The sequence below is a fragment of the Ceratosolen solmsi genome, unplaced genomic scaffold (genome assembly GCF_000503995.2).
Source record: "Ceratosolen solmsi marchali unplaced genomic scaffold, CerSol_1.0 scaffold17, whole genome shotgun sequence".
Lineage (NCBI taxonomy): Eukaryota > Metazoa > Arthropoda > Insecta > Hymenoptera > Agaonidae > Ceratosolen > Ceratosolen solmsi.
Genome location: NW_011948445.1, coordinates 738,923 through 758,055, shown reverse-complemented (window position 1 = coordinate 758,055; position 19,133 = coordinate 738,923). Strand labels below are relative to the sequence as shown.

At 24.3% G+C, this 19,133-nt stretch overlaps 1 protein-coding gene across 1 annotated transcript; it reads left to right on the top strand.

Annotated features, from left to right (window-relative positions):
- Positions 1-4,291: 4,291 nt before the first annotated feature.
- LOC105366148 (uncharacterized) lies at positions 4,292-17,167 on the top strand. Its single transcript, XM_011504477.1, has 12 exons — positions 4,292-4,790; positions 5,664-5,896; positions 5,973-6,049; positions 6,468-7,678; positions 7,904-7,997; positions 8,250-8,627; positions 9,090-9,355; positions 9,611-10,108; positions 10,178-12,797; positions 12,891-13,072; positions 13,246-15,155; positions 17,027-17,167. The coding sequence occupies exons 2-12, from the start codon at positions 5,721-5,723 to the stop codon at positions 17,073-17,075; spliced, it is 7,461 nt and encodes a 2,486-aa protein (XP_011502779.1). The 5' UTR covers positions 4,292-4,790; positions 5,664-5,720; the 3' UTR covers positions 17,076-17,167.
- Positions 17,168-19,133: the final 1,966 nt, after the last annotated feature.

Below are 19,133 nucleotides of genomic sequence, written 5' to 3'. Positions count from 1 at the left end.
GCAAGTATGAATTGAGTCATACTTTTCTCTCTTTCTTCCAAGCTGTAAGAATTGATCAGAGTCCTTCGTTCGTAAGCCTTGGATATTCTTCGAACCTTCTTTTTTCTCTATGTTGTGAGTATTGACTTTTATGTATTATATTGCAACCTGTAACGATATTCATCTAGAGGCCGTCACGATAATTATATGATACATTAAAATTACATCTACAGTTTTAAGCTATAAACTATCTATAAATAAATTAATCATAAAGTTGTATGTATTAAAATTCCATTTCTTTTAAAAGAAGTGAAGACTAAAATATATTTTCATTATATTTAATGATTAAACTATTTACATTATAAATTACATTGATGACTCTTCAACTGAAATGATCTAATAAAACTCTTATTAAAAAATAGTGCTTAAAATTTAATAATTAATACTTTTGTGAAAAAAGAATAATGTAATATTCTCCATATATTTTAATATACATTTCTCAATATTTAAAACCAAATATAACAAGTTATTTTTTAAATTAATTACATTTATTTAAAATAATTAGTACAGTGTTTAATATACATATAAAATTTTAATGCTTGATCCTAATTGTAAGAATTAAACTGCAATACTCAACTTCATTATTATATCAATTGCTTTGAATTTTCTATATATGTTTTTTCATAAAACTTCAGTAACAATAAAACAAAACAGATATTAAGTAATCAAATTATAAAAATTATGGTTATCTCGAATATCTAAAACAAATAATGTTTAATTGCAACATTACATATATACTGATATAAAAACTATGGAATATCTACAATATAGAAAATAGAAATAGAATAGATTTGTATTAACAGAATTCTTATGGAATTAAAACAATACAAATAAATAACATAAAATATTACCGACTCTTATTTATATTTTAGTAGTATTTTCAATTTATTGATGAGTAATTTACAAATAACACTAATGCTTTTCATTTTCATAAGTGATATTGATAACACATCGAATCTTTTCGATAAAAGAAAAAGAATAGCTAGTATTTTGCATTAAGAGAAACAAATCATTCGGAACAAAAAAAAAATGAAACAACGGTGATACAATTAAGAAACTCAAAAGGCATAGAATTAGAACTTAGTCACTATCGAAAATCAAATTATGTCAAAGCCCAATATACGTAGTGAAAGCTGATTCATTGTATTGTATTTAGTTAATTAATAAATATTTAGTTGCTATCAAAGTAATTTAAATTATGAGGAGGTTTTAAAGTATAAGATTACAAATCTTTCATACTTTCTTTAGAAGTCATTAGTTTTTTTGTGAACAGAGTTAAATGGAAATAGTAAATGAAAAAAAAATTCTTATTAAATGATTCATAGATAGGATCTTACAGATGTAATTTATATAAATATAAACACAATTTAACTACTTAATCACAGAATAAAAGACTGATGGATCATTGTGAAAATTTAAATAAAGAACAAAATCAACCAAATTACAAGGTATATTTAATTTATGATACCTTAATAACAATAATATAATACATAAATAACTATATAATACATAAAACCGTAGAATAGATTATAATTTTTTCGAAGTTTCAATAAGTTGCGATTTTAAGTACAACGCGAAAACGGTGAATAAAAGTTGAACTCTATACTAGTATAACATATTTTAAATGCTGGAAATTAAAGTACCAAAATCAAATAAACTAATGTCGAATAAATATGATTTTGTAGATTGGAATTTCATTATACAAATCACAATTATCAAATAACACTAAATACATAGGTAGCCATACTATCATATCAAAACCATTGAGACTCATATATGAACGGAGCATGTGATGATACTCTTAATGTCAATGGTTATTAATATTGAAATATTACAAACTATAATGAATACTGGACCTAAGAATATATAAAGATAAGTAAACAAGGAAAGTAATAAATATATAAATAATGGCAATTGTAGCACAAGCATGCAACCAACAATAATACAGAGCGCAGGAAAATCGATTATATTCATAATGCTTTAAATATATAAATTAAAAATGATGAAAACATGAACGTATATGCAGTAAGATTTATAATAGTAAACGTAAAAGTAATAATTGATATTAATATTTTAGGTATAAAATAAGCTAGAATCGTAAACAATTTTTAAATGTAAGTAATTTTAAATGTAATGAAAATAACATAACAAGTAATGAAATGTACATACATTTTTATCTTCAAATATAATGTGTATTATATTATCTATTTAAATACAAATAATGGAAAGGGCAAAAATAAACAAATAACAGTAAGTATTTAAGAAAATATTAAAAACAATTTGAATCAAATACTATATATATATGCTTGAATGTTATGAAATAATAAAATCCATAATAATTCAATATTACTCTATTAAAAGTAATTTAATTTATAAAAAAATATAGATAACATAAAATGTCGGTTCAGTTTCATTAATACATTTTCTATGTATGCAAAAATACTTATAATACAAAAGGTTGGCGATCAAATTTAAAAAATCATGAGAAATATTTATAAAATTGTGAAACTAAGGCATTAGTTAAAAATTTAACAATATAATTATTTTTCGGAACCTTGATAGTTCCATAATAATTTATTATTCTATAATTAAAATAGTTCAAATAACTTTCAGAATATAATGTAAATGCAACCGTAAAATACAATGTGAAAATAACAATGTAAAAAAAAACAAATACACTAAAACGTATATTGTAAAGAAACGTAAAAAAAATATGCTTCAAAGCAATAGATCGAAAATTTACAATACCTGCGATTATGAAATCAGTTTTAAAAGCTTTGGGGTTTCGTCGAACATTATTAATGATTCGTAAAGTGTACGAATGTATTTTTCTTATAATTATAAAACATGAAAAAAAAAACAAGGAATTTATATAGAAAATAAAATATATATATTACATATATATGGAAACAACAAACCAATATATGAACGCTTAGGTTGGCACATCAGTGTTGCCGGAACAAAATTGCTCTAGCTAAATATTTTTAATAGTACCATATGCAATTAATACATTATGAATAATATTTAATATATTTTTATTGATTAAATTAAAAATATTTTAAAAAATCATTAATTTAATTTTAAAAAATTATATGTATATAGTTTATTTTAAAATAAAAGTATCAATATATAAAATAAAAATATTAATCATTTCAGTATTGCTAAATCATTTGTAATTTTCATGTAATGAGTATAACTAGCATATGTAATCATTTGTATAAATTAATTCAAATAACTACATAAAACGTATTATAAAAATTAAAATTCTTATTTACTTGGTACCGTTTTCAATTAAACACGTACTTACGAATATTTTCATAAAATTTAAACGTATTAGTTACTTGCCAGATAAATATACTATCATATACTGTATTAATTTAATATTTTACATTAGAACATAAATTAATATAAAATACTTTTATGTATATCATTGATATATTATTTAAATAAATGTATTCATTTTATGTAATAGAACGTGCTTATTTTTGATAAGTTTATGTTTTTATGTATATATTATATATAATTTAAAATTGTATGAGCGGATTCTTTGGAAATATTATTGATTTTTAGTAAGAATGTATGCCATCATAATTATATAAAAACCATATAGATTCTAAAACTTTGTAGCCAAATAAATTATATTGTTTTATTAGTGATTATTTGGTAATTAATATAAATGATATATATATGAATGATTTATAGAATTTATATAAATACACGTGCAAAATACTCACTGAGGAGAGTATTGTTTGTTTAGTGTTTATATTGTAATATTTTTAATGGAGCAAATTATGTTAACTCATAAGCAATTCCTCATAGCTTTTATTGAAATAAATTTAAAGATTTTTTATGAAACATCAACATTAAAAATTTTATAATTAAAGGATTTTATATTTATATATTTTAGTTTATTTTGAAAATGTAAATGGAGAAATTATATTAAAAACTGGTAAAGGTTATTTTTCTCTTTAAATAAATAATGGTTGATATTAGAAGTGAAATATGAAATGAATTAATCGACAAGTAAAGATTAAAGCAAGAATATTGGAATACGGTTTTAATGTAAGAACCGTTAATAATTCCAGTTATTACTTATACCGTCTATTTTGTAAATAGAAGGAAAAAATGTTTATATAGTCACAAACTACGAAATAATGAAATATATAGAAATACAGTATTTAAGAGATTGTAAAAAAGGAAGTGGAAAAGGTAGAAAATTTGAATATGTATATAGATGAATAATTTTTACAAAGGAGCCATGCCTACATTTTCTACGTATTGCTTATATATCACTTATTTTCTCTCATTTTCTTTGCATGCGTCCTTTGTCCATATTTGTATGTTTTTTTCCTATTTAACAAACTGTGTCACCACTCATTGCACATATAGCAGTTTTTTTATGAATAGATACAACGACACATGCATAGAAACTTATTAGCGTGTATTTATATACGTACGTGGATGTATGGTATGCAAGTAATGTATGTTCATACGAGCTTACGTTATGTCGAGTTGTTGAAACGTATGTGCGAGGGCAAAAGGCACTATCATTTAACACCAGCTTGACAAAAAACGACGTCGGTAGCGTGTATTATTGCGTTATGAGTGTTATATTATAATAGTTTAAAATTATAGAGCCTTTTAATAAATCTTTAGATAATTGGAGTAAATAGTGCGAAGTGTTTAATGAGTGACTGGAAGAATTTAAATCGCGAGAAGCGAAACGACGAAGACTCTTCACAGATTTTGAGGCAAGACAACAGAATATTTTTTTTTTTTGTAACTACTTTATGTATTTTCACACCGTTTTTATCACAAAACAGTAAGAGAGATTTTAGAATCTTTTAAGCAAACAGCATGGTACACATCTATTTCGTGCTCTACAGGGTAAGCCGCCAAATCGACATAAAGAAGTCAAACGAATAAAAGAATAAACCAGGGGAATCATATTTAGCCAATTTTTTTTTTTTTTTTAAACTTGTCTCATACTTTATTACATACGTTATTAATTGTTAATGGAGTCAAGCTCTGCAAAAAACTGGAAGAAAGATATAGAAAGAAATGCAAAAACAGGCAGACACAAACAAAATAAGGGTGATTGAGAAACTGTAAAGTCTAGGAATCTTTAGATATTCCACTAGCTTCCCTATTTATTGATGCGGGTTAAAAATATATTTTATCAATTTTATTTTTCATACAATTATATTGAAGTAAATTTATATAAAGAAACTATATGCATAAAGAATACAGACATATGACTATCCTCTTAGTGTTATTATTTTAAAGTATATATGTTTATTCCAATTTATATAATTTTCTACATATTTATACAACTTGCTTATTAATGTATTTATATTTTTTTATTAATTGGAATTTATTAATTGGTTAGTATTGGAATATGAGCATTTATAAAAAACTTGTATTCTTTTTATATACTTTTTTTTATTTCAATGTTTGTTTATATTGTTGAACTGTATATATATATATATATATATATTAGTTTAATTTATAAATTATTTAAAATAAATATATATCAGAAATTAGATTATTTATTATAATAAATACATACTTTGATTTATAAGAATTATTTGAAAGTAGAGTAATACTTCTTTCTTTTTATTTAGGATAATTGAATTGCAAACTGGATCGTGTACCTAAATATCAACAAAAACATAATAGATATGTGTGAACAAACAGAAATAAATTATTTAGATGGGGATGTCGTTTGGGTAAAATTAGGATCATATTGGTGGCCAGGGCAAGTTATTGGTATAGAAAAATTACCTGAAGACATTCAAATAGAATTTAAGAAGAAACCAATAATTGCTGCTGTAAAATTTTTTCAAGAAGATTCATTGTAAGTTTGATTTTAATATATCTAAAAACATTTTATAAAACTTATTACTTTATAATAATATTATTCAAATTTCTAGTGAATTTGTGAAAAATTATCAGCAAATTTATAAATATAATTGTAGACAAAAAGAAGAATTTATTAGAAAAGGTCTAGGTATGTATTGTTATGAATTTCGTTAAATTATAATTTGATTATATAAAATACAAATAAAACAAAGTTAAATAATAATGACATGACATGCAGTAAAAAATTTTTATTTACTACAATTATTAATGATTATTATTAGAAATTTCTTTATAATTTCAAAATGTTTATTATTTATTTATGTCATATAAAACTAATTTATAAAGTAATAAATATTAGGATTATTTAAGTAAGTATATTTATATAATAGTTATAAAATATTACATTGTTAATAATATCTTTACTAGAATGTTTAAAAAACATTTTTAATTTCTTTTAATATTTGCAATATCATTTTTTTTTATAAAATGCAATTAATAGTATTTATGATTTATGATCAATATCGTTAACATTTGTTTTCTGATTTAATACCATTATACTTTTATAGATAAATATAGAGTAAAAAGTAAAGATGGTTTTAATTATATGGATAAATTTCCTGAAGATGTCAAGACTGCTGAAATATTGACAAATGGGGATCCATATATTTTATTAAATAAAAAATTCAATCCTGAAGAAAAACCTGATATATCAGGATTATTCGGAGAAAAGAAAATTGTTAAGAAGAAACGTAATCGTGAAGATCTTATAAAAAAAATAAATAACGATATACCACCACGTGTTACTCATCCTCGATTTTTACAAGAAAATGATCATGAAGTTCGTATTAGACAACAACCTAAAACTCTGCCATTATCTTCTAGCACTTATTCCTCAGCACGAATTTATCCTTGTCATGTATGTGGATTTACTGCAACTCGTGTTAATGTAATAATTTGTCATCTAAAAAATCATAGACTTAATAAGGAAACAGAAGGAATATCAAAGTCAAAGTTAAAAAGTGGTATGCATTTAAAACAAAAACACACAAATTTAAATTTACCAAAAAGGAAATATATACGAAAATTAGTAAGTTGTAAAATTAAAAATGATAATGTTTTGAAATTGGGTAAGCGAAAGTATTGTAAACAAATTGAAAAACCAATTAAGAAAAAGAAATCTGATCCAGAGCTACGCGAAAAATTGCTTGCTGATTGGAATGTAGATACTGATGAAGATGAATCTTCATATTTTGATAAATCAACGAATGATAGTTCTGTAGATTTATCCAATAATAAATTATCTTATTTAGAAAGTACCGATGAAGCTCATATTCTAAAGATGAAGTCTCTTAAATATAATTCTGACAGTATAATACTTTTACAAGCATCTAATAAAATACTTCATGAAACAGATAACCTTACCAATCTTTCTATGCTGGAAGAAGATAAGCGGAACCTTGACAAAATTAATATAGAACAAACTGACATGGAAAAAACTAAAGAAGATATTCATATTAATAATATTATCATTGAAAAATCTTTTTTAAAAGATGATAAGAAATCAAGATTATCTTGTTTCGATTTTGATGAAGATGATGTACCTGAACCAAGTATTTCATCTGTAAGAAAAATTCCTCGAAGTTTAGGAAGTAAAAATATGTCAATAAAAAAAGAGATTATTAAAGAATTTCAAATGAGTCAAGCTTTATTAACTGATGAAGAAATTCTTTTTAAAAATAATGAAATTAATGAAGTAAATAAAAAAATTAATAAATTTACAATATTTGATGAAAAAATAAAAATTTCTGACGATGTTAAAAATGAAGTTCTAGAAAAAGAAGAAAATATATGTCAAAATAGTAATAAAAATATTGAAAATAAATTTCAAAAGTCTGAAAATATATGTGAAACACATCTTGAAATAGTAGAAATATTTGAAATTGAAAAAGAAAATCTAGAAATAAAATTAAAAAAAGATGAAAAAAACGAAACTGACAAAGAGGCAATGGAAATAAAAAACATTTCGAAACCTAATCTTCAAGAAGATATAGAATTGAAGATTACAAATGAAGAAACTTTTGATATCAAAGTAGAAAGTGAATTAGAGAATGAAGTTCCAGAAATCTTATCAAAAGATAAAATTGAATTTAATCACTTGAATAAAAATAAAATTAAAGAAATTAAAGAAAATGAATGTAAAGATGTGACATTAGTTGAAAAAGAAGTAAATAATTTACATTCGCAATTTTTAAAAAATAATATTTCCAATCAAATTTCAATATTAGAAACTAAACATAATTTTAATGCACTGGAAAATCAATGCATTATTTCTGAGAAATTTATTTCAGAAACAAAATACATGACTGATTTACCAGTTAATTATAAATTTGAAAATCAAAATAATCCTCAAATGGAAATTTTACCTACTGAATCTACTTTGCATGATATATTAAAAGTTGATAATAAAAATACTATAATTAAAGATAATATAAACTTTGCTATTAAAAAGCGGCGTGGACGACCTAAAAAAAAAAAGGCAATTATTGAAGATGTGAGCGATGATGAGTATTTAAAATCAGATAATTTAAAAAAAAAAAGTCCAATTAAAAAAATATCAAATACAGATTCAGATTGTTCTTATGATATCAGAAAACAAAAATCCAACCAAAAAAACGAATCTTTATATTTACCAAAATCTGATTATAGACTATCTAAAAATAATGAAAGTTTATCGGAAAATTACGATAAAGTTAAAGAAATAGAAAAGAAAATGAAAGCAGATACAAAATTAGAAAGCAAAGAAACAAATACTAAATTAATTCATGAATATCAACATTTGAATTTGACCTTCGATAAGGTAAATAATATAAATTCTATAGAATGCGATATTATGGAAAATACTGTTGCAAAGGAACCGAAAATCCAAAGTGATATTTCAGTGTTAATAGATATATTACAACAAAGTAAAGATGATGTAGCAGAAAATAATAAAAGTGATAATGCACATAATAAAAATAATGATTTTACAGGTAATTATAATTTAAAAAATGAAGAAAATATTGATAATAATGTTATACAGATTCAACAAATTAATGAAAAGATGTATATAAAAAAAAATCAAATTAAAAAATTTGAACCTTCCAAAATTAATGTCATTAGTAGTAATTCTGTTAAATGTTTAATTACAGATTTAAACGATCATTTCCATAAAGCTTCTGATGACAAAAAAAATATTAAAAATGATATTAGTATAGAGAGTAATAAAACACAAAATGAAAGTTCATTAAAACTTGTTAAAACTTGCCAAAATAATGAAGTTAATACTGGTTTAAATAAAGAAATTAATAAGGAAGTCTTAGTAAAATGTAAAGAAATATCTACAAATGTGAAAAATAAATTAGTACTAACAAAATCAGTCCCTGAAGAATCAAGCAATTCAATTCATTATATGAAAGTAAAAATTGATACAGAAAAACATATATCTGACACAACTTTAAAATTTAAAAAAGGAAAATTTGACGATAATCAATTTGATTCTTTTCAAGATGCATTTATTAAAACATTACAGATTGATAATTCAATAAAACAAGAAAATGTTAGTGAAATACAAAAATTAATAAAAAAGAAAATTGAACTAAAGGATACTAAAAAAGCATTAGTAAAGGAAACCATCCCGGTTCCAAATTTGATTGAAAATTCCATAATTACAAATTTTTCAATTACAGATAATTTTAATAATGTGGAAGTTGCAGTAACAGATAGTAGTAAAATAGAAGAGAAATCTAAAGAAAAAGATCCATTTATAAATGATAAAAATATTATTATACCATTAAACAATAAATCCTTAAATAATAAGAATAATAACTTAATAATGACAACAGCAAATTTAGCAGTCAATGAAGATAATAAAAAAATTGATGTTCCAATTAATTCAATATTAACGACATTGTCATCAACACTAGATATGAAAAATACTGTTCCAGTGAAGAAAAGGGAAAAACCCAGAATTATTGAAAATGTCGCATTGAAAGAACCGATGATTTTGAAGACAAAATTAATGGATAAGCACATTGGAAAAATTGGAAAACATAAATTAGAAAGTGAAAACATTATAATAGATGAATTAAAAAAGATTTCTAAAGCAAAACTTATGAAAATGGAAACTGTGATATCTAATAGTAAAAGTAAATTTCATACTATAAGTAATTCAAATCTTTTGACAAAGAAAATAATAAAGTCATTCAAATCAGAAGATATTTCACCAGTAACACCAATAACAAATATTAGAAATCAACAAATAATTGCTGCATTACCACAAACGGTATCACGTATACCATATACTGAAAAGTATATTCAACAAAGTTCTCAAAGTCTCGTTGATATGGATTTGGATATTAACTCCATGCCTTTTGTTTTAAGTGAAGATGTATTAACTCCAGAGAGTATTGAACAAATGCCTGTATTAATATCTTCTGTTTTGCCTGCTAAAGTTCCAATCACTACTTTATCAACAACTTTAATTACATCAAAAGAAACTTATAGTGCAAATCAATCATTTGATTCAGTAAAGGATAGAAGTGAAATATGTTCAAAAAAAAAAACTGGCATGCCAACAATTTTGAAAAATAAAAATAAAGTAAAACCAACTATTACAAGTATTAAAACTATTGTACCACCTTTATCTAATACAACGTATAAAGGGAATTTCAAATTGAATACACAAGCTTTAACTTCATTAGATAATAACAAAATTCCTGGAAAATACGTTATTGTTCAGACCTCAGGTCATCAACAAGCTTATAGTACACATCCAAAAGTATCAATACCTACTAGCAAAGGCTCAGGAAATGCTCAAATAGTTCAACAGGGTAGTAAAGTAGTAATTTTAACATCTTCACAATCTGGTCAATCAGGACAAAAAGTGCTTCCCTTAAATTCTATTTCAAAGGCATTAAACACTGGAAATGTACAGCGAATTATAACCTCAAAACAAGGTCCAGAGATGTATAATTCAATTAGTTCAAAGAATTTTATAAGTTGTAAAAATATTTCAGCATCAAGTAGTGATTTAAATTCTTCAATGTCATCAAAACTGGCAGGTCAGAAAATATTGGGTCAACAACAAATAGTATCATCAAAGACTATTTTAACTCAACTGCCTGGAGCGATTACAAAATCAACTATTCTCGGAACATTACCTCAAGGTATTCTTACAAAAGAAGGTATTTTTACACCAATAAATACTTCAACTTTAGGAGGAAAAACTATCATTAGTTCCAAAACTCTGGTCACAAAAGGCTTTCCTCATCAAAGTATTAATACACAAAAAAATTCTTTAACTCAATCACTCTCTAATAAAGCAATTATAAATTCACAAGGAATTGTTTCGAAAGGAACTATTTTAACTCCTATAACTGGATCACAAGTAAAGGCACTTGCTGCAAAAAATATAAAAGGAAATAAATTACAATATCAAATAGATCAACATAAAGTACAATTAGGTGGAATTCAAAAACATTCAAATGTTCCTATTTCCTCATCTCTTGTTCGTAGTACAAATTTTAAAACATCAAGCAGTGTTATGGTATTGCAAAAAGCAGACTTAAAAACTATCACATCAAATAAAAAACACATTAAACAAACTGTTCAAAAACAAATATCTGAAACAACAGTTTTAACACCGCCTACTATTATGAGTATACAACAAAAAAGCAAAGGATCTACAGATCTTGAACAAAAGATTATTAGCTCAAAAAATATAAATCATTCAATAAATCTACAACAAAAAATAATTGCTGAAAAAGATCAAGATACAAAGTTAAATTCAGTAGTTAATAATGAAGCATTAGCACTTAAAACAATTTTTGAGCAAAAGAAGCAAGTAGCATCTACACTAATTTCAAAATCTAATAAAGGTACAAATAAAGTGTTTCATAAAAAAATTTCGAATCTAGCCAATTCTGTAACATTATCTTCAAATGCAAATGCTAACCTTTCCATGACTATACCATTTTTAGAACCAATTAATCATGAAAAAGTACCAAAGAAAGAAGACATCTTGGAACAAATTTCTTCAAAAAAAGAAACAGTTGCTACAAGCCGTTTACAGATGGATGGAGCAATAGAGTCAACAATTAGTGTGCAATCTCAAATTATGGCATTACCAACAGAAAATAGTGATGGTACACAAACTTATGTCTTAGTAACAGTTGATGAGCAAGGTCATATTGTTCCATTAGATAACAATGCGTTAATGTCATTAGAAGGAACATCAAATTTAGATGAAAATAGGACATTGTATATAGACTCAAGTTCATTGACTGAATCTGGAAATATAGATAATATTATTTTACAAATTGATAATGGTTCCCTTTCAAATATCCAAACTACAAATGTACCAGAACCAGTTCCATCAACAGTAATAGAAGCATTACCATCTATACAAAGTACACAGACTACTAATCAAGACATTTTAGCAGCTGCATTAGCCAATACAGATTTTCAACAGGAAATTGGTGTACTTGATTGTTCACCATCCACTACAATAACAAATCTTACTCAAACTAGTTTGATTAATCAAACAATATTACAGTCAACTATAATACCACCTACAGAACCAATATCTTCCCCTTTAGTACTTGAGACCTCATTAACTTTGAATCAACCTATAATGACACCATTAGAAATTCCAAGTACTTTATCTATTCAGTCAGAGTTGACACCTGTTACTTCTATAACAACTGTACCAACTTCTTTGGCATTACCAGTCACTGAAAATAACCAAAATATATCTTATATTATTGCTGAACAGCCATTATTACAAATTTCAGAAAAGCCTAAGGAAACTAAGTTATTAAATGAAAGAGTTGATATAAAAAGATCTCCAAATGCACAATGTAAAATTAAAACTGATTTACTCAATAATATCACTGATAAAAATTCTAAAACCAAATCCAACATAGTTCCAGATCTTTTATATTCTTTTTCAGTAGTTCAAGATGATAAACAAATTCAAACAATACCTTCTATGCCAATAATAGAAGATACATTTAATGCAAATAATGGATTTGATTCAACAAATACTTCTGTTATTGAAGATAAGTTAAAAAATTATGTAACCAAAACGTCTGAAGAACTAATCCAGGATCTCACAGGAAATGATTCATTACAGGTAAAAATAATTTACAATTTAAACCAATTTTTTTTTAATATTGATACAATAATAATATATAATACAATATATAATTTAATAGAGAATTAGTTTAAAAAATCAGTATAGTAATATTTTATTAATACTTTTATTAAAAAGTTTTTTTTATTAAAACATATAACTATTTTAACTATTTACAGGAAAGTAACGACAATTTGAAAAATTCAAGTGATAAAATATGTTTAACTCAAGAAATAATATCAGAAACACCGCAAATTATTATTAATCATATTCAGGATGATTCTGTTTCATCTCAAGAAAATACGAATCTTATCAAACAATCTCAAAAAAAAGTTAAATTAGAACACACAAATAAATTAAATAAAATTAAAGAAAAATTGAATACTGCTGAAGATAATACAGATGTATATGCTGCTTCATCTGAATCGTCTAATAAAATACAATCACGCATTATTACAAATGAAGCATCTGAAGCCACAGTAATTATTGGACAATCAACAATATCACAAGAGAGTTTAATATTGAATGAAGAGTTGCCTTTTAAGAAACAATACAAAGAAACAAAACTCATGAAAGTAATTGTTGATAAAGAAGAAACTATCGAATTAAATAAAAAAGGGAATGTTTGCCATACTGCTAATCTATCAGTAAAAGATGAATTAAATCAAGTAATGTTAGAAGAATATAAAATAACATTTTTAGATGAAAAAAGTAAAACAAATAAACAAATACCAACTCAGTCTTATAAGCAATTTATATCTGCATCAAGTAATATTATCAATGATCCTAGTCAATCTGCAAAATTTGAGAATTTACAAAAAACTACAAAGTCTTTTTCTTATGAATCTCTCAAGACAGATCAAAATACTTTAATTGAAGAAGTTTCGACTCAAATTTATAAAGATTCAAAACAGAAAGAATCTTTCCAGTCTCACAAAAATTTAAGTGGTATAAATACAAATTCTCCTACTCAGTCGTTTAAGGAAATTATGACACTGAACGATAAAACATCAATAAATAAGTGTATAGATGATTCAAATTTCTCTAATCAAAATTTTAATATTGAAAAAATTGAGAATTATGTAGGAAATATGAAAACTGAGACTAACATTGGTCAAGAATGTATTAGTCCTTCACAATCCAATGATATTTGTGTTGATGGAATTGGTACATCTTCAACATCTATAAATAATTTAGTTCTTAATGAAGATGAAACTGCTAGCTCATCTTATGTACCAGAAACTCCTGAAAATCAAGAAAGAGATCAAGATCAAGAAAGTGCAATTAGTACATCATCCTATGAAATACCAACATGTGAAGAATTAAATATTTCTTCTTCAAATATAATACCAGATACGTCTATACAGTCAGAACATTCAAGTATTCATAATAATGGTGTACCAGAAATCCCAACTTCTTCTTATAATTTGAATCCAGATTCAAGTTCAACTCACATAATTGCAGTACCAACATCAAATTATGAAGATGAAATAATTATTGAACAAAATGTTTCAACATCATATGAAGTACCAATTTCAATTGGTAGTTTGGAAAAAACAGGCTTACGAAATTATGTAACTGATGGTTCAGAACACAGAAATGAATCATCAAACTATTATCCTCATGAGGAAGTGACAGAAAGTTACTATGAAAGTATGTGTAAACGATCGAGTACGCAATTAGAATCGAATTCGGAGGAAGAAGCGGCGCCTAGTTATTATGAGAGCAATTCTGTAGATGTTACATCAGAAACTTCACAGAGTTATTTCAATCAGGATGAAGTGACTCACAGTTATGATAATCATGATATTTCGTCAAATTATTATGATTCACAAATTGAGAACGAAGCAAGTGCAAGCTTTTATTCTACACATGAACTTGATACATCGGCCGAATCTACACTTCAGAATGTTGAAACAACACAAAATTTTTATCAGGAGAATAGGGATGGACAATTCCATGAACAAGAAGAGGCTACCCCAACTTATACTGACAGATATTCTCTTGACTATGTTCCAATAAATACAGCACTTGATAGGCATGACTTGGTAGATAGTTCTATAACAGCAAAATCTATGGATAGGTAATATATTGATTTGAAAACAATTTCGTTTTTAATTGAGGTTTAAGAAATTAAGAGTGATATAAAGAAATAAATTATGAAAAGAGCAAAAGTTTAACCGGATTTTTATCGGTAACATTATTTTATAACTGTACATATATTATTGTTAAGCTCTTTAAATAATTAATTTAAACTAAGTTTAGATTCTTATAATTTATAATTATGTTTATATATAAATATCTATCTTCATTGGATATAATCTGTTTGTGAAATGCTATCTATAAACATTGTAGATTATGGAATAACTTGAATTTATTGTAGTATCAATATTGTTTTTATTTCATTAATTCTATTTTTTTTAAATCAATAATTGAGCATCCATAATCAATAATTATATGTTGAGGTTTAAGACTGGGTGCACTCCTATCTTACTTCGAACTTTTTCATATATTATTTAGGTGTGAAGTAATTGTTTATTTTTTCTTTTCTCTACAAAATGTGACAGAATGTAAATTTCATATTTTATCTGAATAAAAGTTAAGAAATGTCAAATTTTTTGGAAAATTCTATCAGTTTTGTTTGTAATAAAATTTTTTTCATTGTAAACATAAAATATGCTTTATGATAATGATCAAATAATCTCTTAAATAAGTGTACAAATATTTTTACACTAATTTCTAGTATTCATCTGTGAGTTAATGAAAGTTATATATTGTATTGGATTTTATTGTTACTCTTAAATATTCTAGGATGTGCACATTCATTTAAGTTCCCAGAGTAAAAAGGTGTCGAAATTAAGCACAATAATGTTAATTTTTAATGTAACTAGAATTTTATGTATTCTACCAATTAAACTTAGAGTATATAGAAAACATTCTAAGTTATAAATAGCAGTCCTTATTGTTTGCGAATAATAAAGAACTTTTTTTATTCCATTCAAATACATAAGCTTAAATTAAGATAATTTTTAATATATATTGTATTAGAGTTAGCACATAATTATAAGTATGTACATTTTGAGCGAATCAAAGGTTGCTCTTACTATATTAGATTTTATTGTGTAGGAATAGCTTATAGTTATCTATGCAAATAAAAAAAATTATTTCATTAATAACGTTGTATAATCTATAATCATAATCTGTATGTATGCGTATGATGGGTATAATAGGTATGTTTCCATGTGTAGAGGGAGAAATACTAAAATTCATGACAAAATTTAATATTATCGTTTCAGACAAAACATAAAGGTAAACTTTCAATTGAGATTATCTATATAAAATATTGATTGTTGATAACTTCAACATAATACTTTTAAACATGCAAAACTTAACAGATTAGATAAATAAAAAAAAAATTTATTCATACTTTCTAATCATTAAATATTTCATTTTACTGATAATGTACATATGTTTGTACGTATTCTGAAATAACAAGTTTATGGTATGAACAATTTTTTAAAGTAAATATTTTTAAATTCTTATTGTCGTTATATATAAAAAAAGATTGGTAAGCATGATATAAGAAACATTTTTTAAAACTACTTATAGTCTTGTTATCTAAAATTATAAAAATATATCACAAACAATATGTTATAATTTAAAATATATATAATATACAAATGATTAATCAATTTACTTTGTTAACATTATTATTAAATAAGACTAATAAATTTGAGTTTTAAACGTACAAATATTTAAAGAATCGAATTTTTTTAAATATAACAATGCAGTTTAAAATACTTTATTTTCGCCAATATTGTGCAAATTTATGAAACTGTTCTACCAATGCTGCCATAACAGCAGTTACTGATAAATCTAGAAGATTTTGTACATAATGAACAGCTTCTTCATCACTTAAATCTAGACGTAATTTATCTTGTACTTTTTTAACAGCTTTATCAGGTTCCAATGCAATATCAGGTACACTTGCATCCACCATTAATGAAAACAAATTCAATAGTAAATTTGCATGTCGGCGTAAATGAAGAAATGCTGTATAACATTGTTTTCTGAATTCATGATAATGTTCGGATCCAACTCCACCCATTGCTTCAACCATTTCTTTACTGAGCTTCATTGGTGGTGGTAATGGTTTAGGATCTCTTCCAAGAATATAACCAAAATCAATGTGAAATAATTTACCTTAAAATAAAAGAAAAGTTTATATAGATTTATAGTTATTTAAATTTATAATTTTAGTTTTCTATGATTTATTTGTTTAATTTTATATATAAACAAATATTTAATGTATCCATGTGAATGAAATTACTACCTTTTTATTTATATAGACAATAAAATATATGGATTTTGCAAAGTATAAAGGGTCGAAAGGATAAATGGTACTGTTTTATATATTGGTCTGTATTTTAGTATTTAGTTCTTTTATTTGACACATATTTAATCACTTCCATTTCCATTTAAATATTTATTAATATGATTAATAAATCGTGTTTAATTGAAATTTTAATATAATATATCAACTAATATTCTTATATTTTAAGAATTAAACAAAAGTCCATATTTAGTAATAATTAAAAAAATTAAATATTGTAAACAATTTATAAAGTTATTAAATACTATAGAAGTCTTTTTAACAATTTTATATTACACATTTATCTACTTATCAGTAATCAGAACGGATATATTGGAGTCAGCATAAATTTTAATTATTTTTTTGTTTATAATAATTTATGATGAATGGAGAAATATTTTTGACTATCTATTGTGTACTGTAATTGTTCAGAAAATAATATTAGAAACATACTTTTTAAAAGGGATGAGATATTATGATTACATCTTTATATTTGTATTGATTAAAATAATTAAAAAAACATTTTTTTCTTATCAATTAAGTAGGTATTGTGGTATTATGCATTTTTCAAGCATTGCACGTTTATTATATTTATAAATGTTTGTAAAAATTCTAAATAATTCACCAAATGTACAACAGGTTTCATATATATATATGTTAAAATTTGGACTAAAATCAAAGAATCAATTTATTTATCAATTTATCAATTTATAATTAATATAATGCCCAGAAACTGAAATTAATTTGATTAATTATAATAAAAGTACCTTTTGGAAATACACCATTAAATCAGCTGTGAATCACGTATGAATTAGATAAATAAAATAATCGAGTACCAAAAATTGATTAAATTAAAGCAACGTTTGAACATCAAGTGCATTCAAATATTTAAAATTTTTCAAAGTAACAGAAAATTAAATTTTCAATTTTGCATTAAAAAATAATACTGAAAAATCAGGTGCTATTACAAAGAACGAATTAATTGAATTCGTAATTGACTTCAAGTAAAATGAAGATATAAAGTATACAAGCACAAAGGTTAACGTAAGCTATTATTGACGATTACTTTGACTATTACTTTAAGACAATTAGACGAGCGGTTACATATCTCCATGTGCTACAGTAGAAAAAAATAATGGCAACTAATTTGAAGAATTTTTGTTTAGCTTGTACTATAATTCAAATTGTAAACAACAATATATATCATTTGGTAAATATCAAATAAATACATAACCATTTATTTTCACAAATCTATTTTTGTAATTTCGTAAAATAAATTATTCGCAATTTATTAAGATTTTTTATTTTAATTTAACCATGGTAGTCTATATTTATTAACTATATTTTATTAATTGAATTTTATAATAATTAATAACTTTATTTATTAATCGTTAATTTGTTCCATAAATAATAAAAGGTTATTTATTTATATTCTTTAATCTATATATAATAAAGATTTTAAAATACCTGATGTTGTAAGAAGAAGGTTGTCTAAATGTCGGTCTCCAACACCCAAAACATGAGTTATAATACAGTATCCAGCTAAAACGTAAAACATTACAATTTTTATTTTTACATAATTTTATAATTAAATATCATGATTTTACCACAACTTCGAATATAGGTATCCATGACTTCGGGGACAACACCATATGGTCCATTTTCTGAAGGATGGTTTTTCCGAAAGAA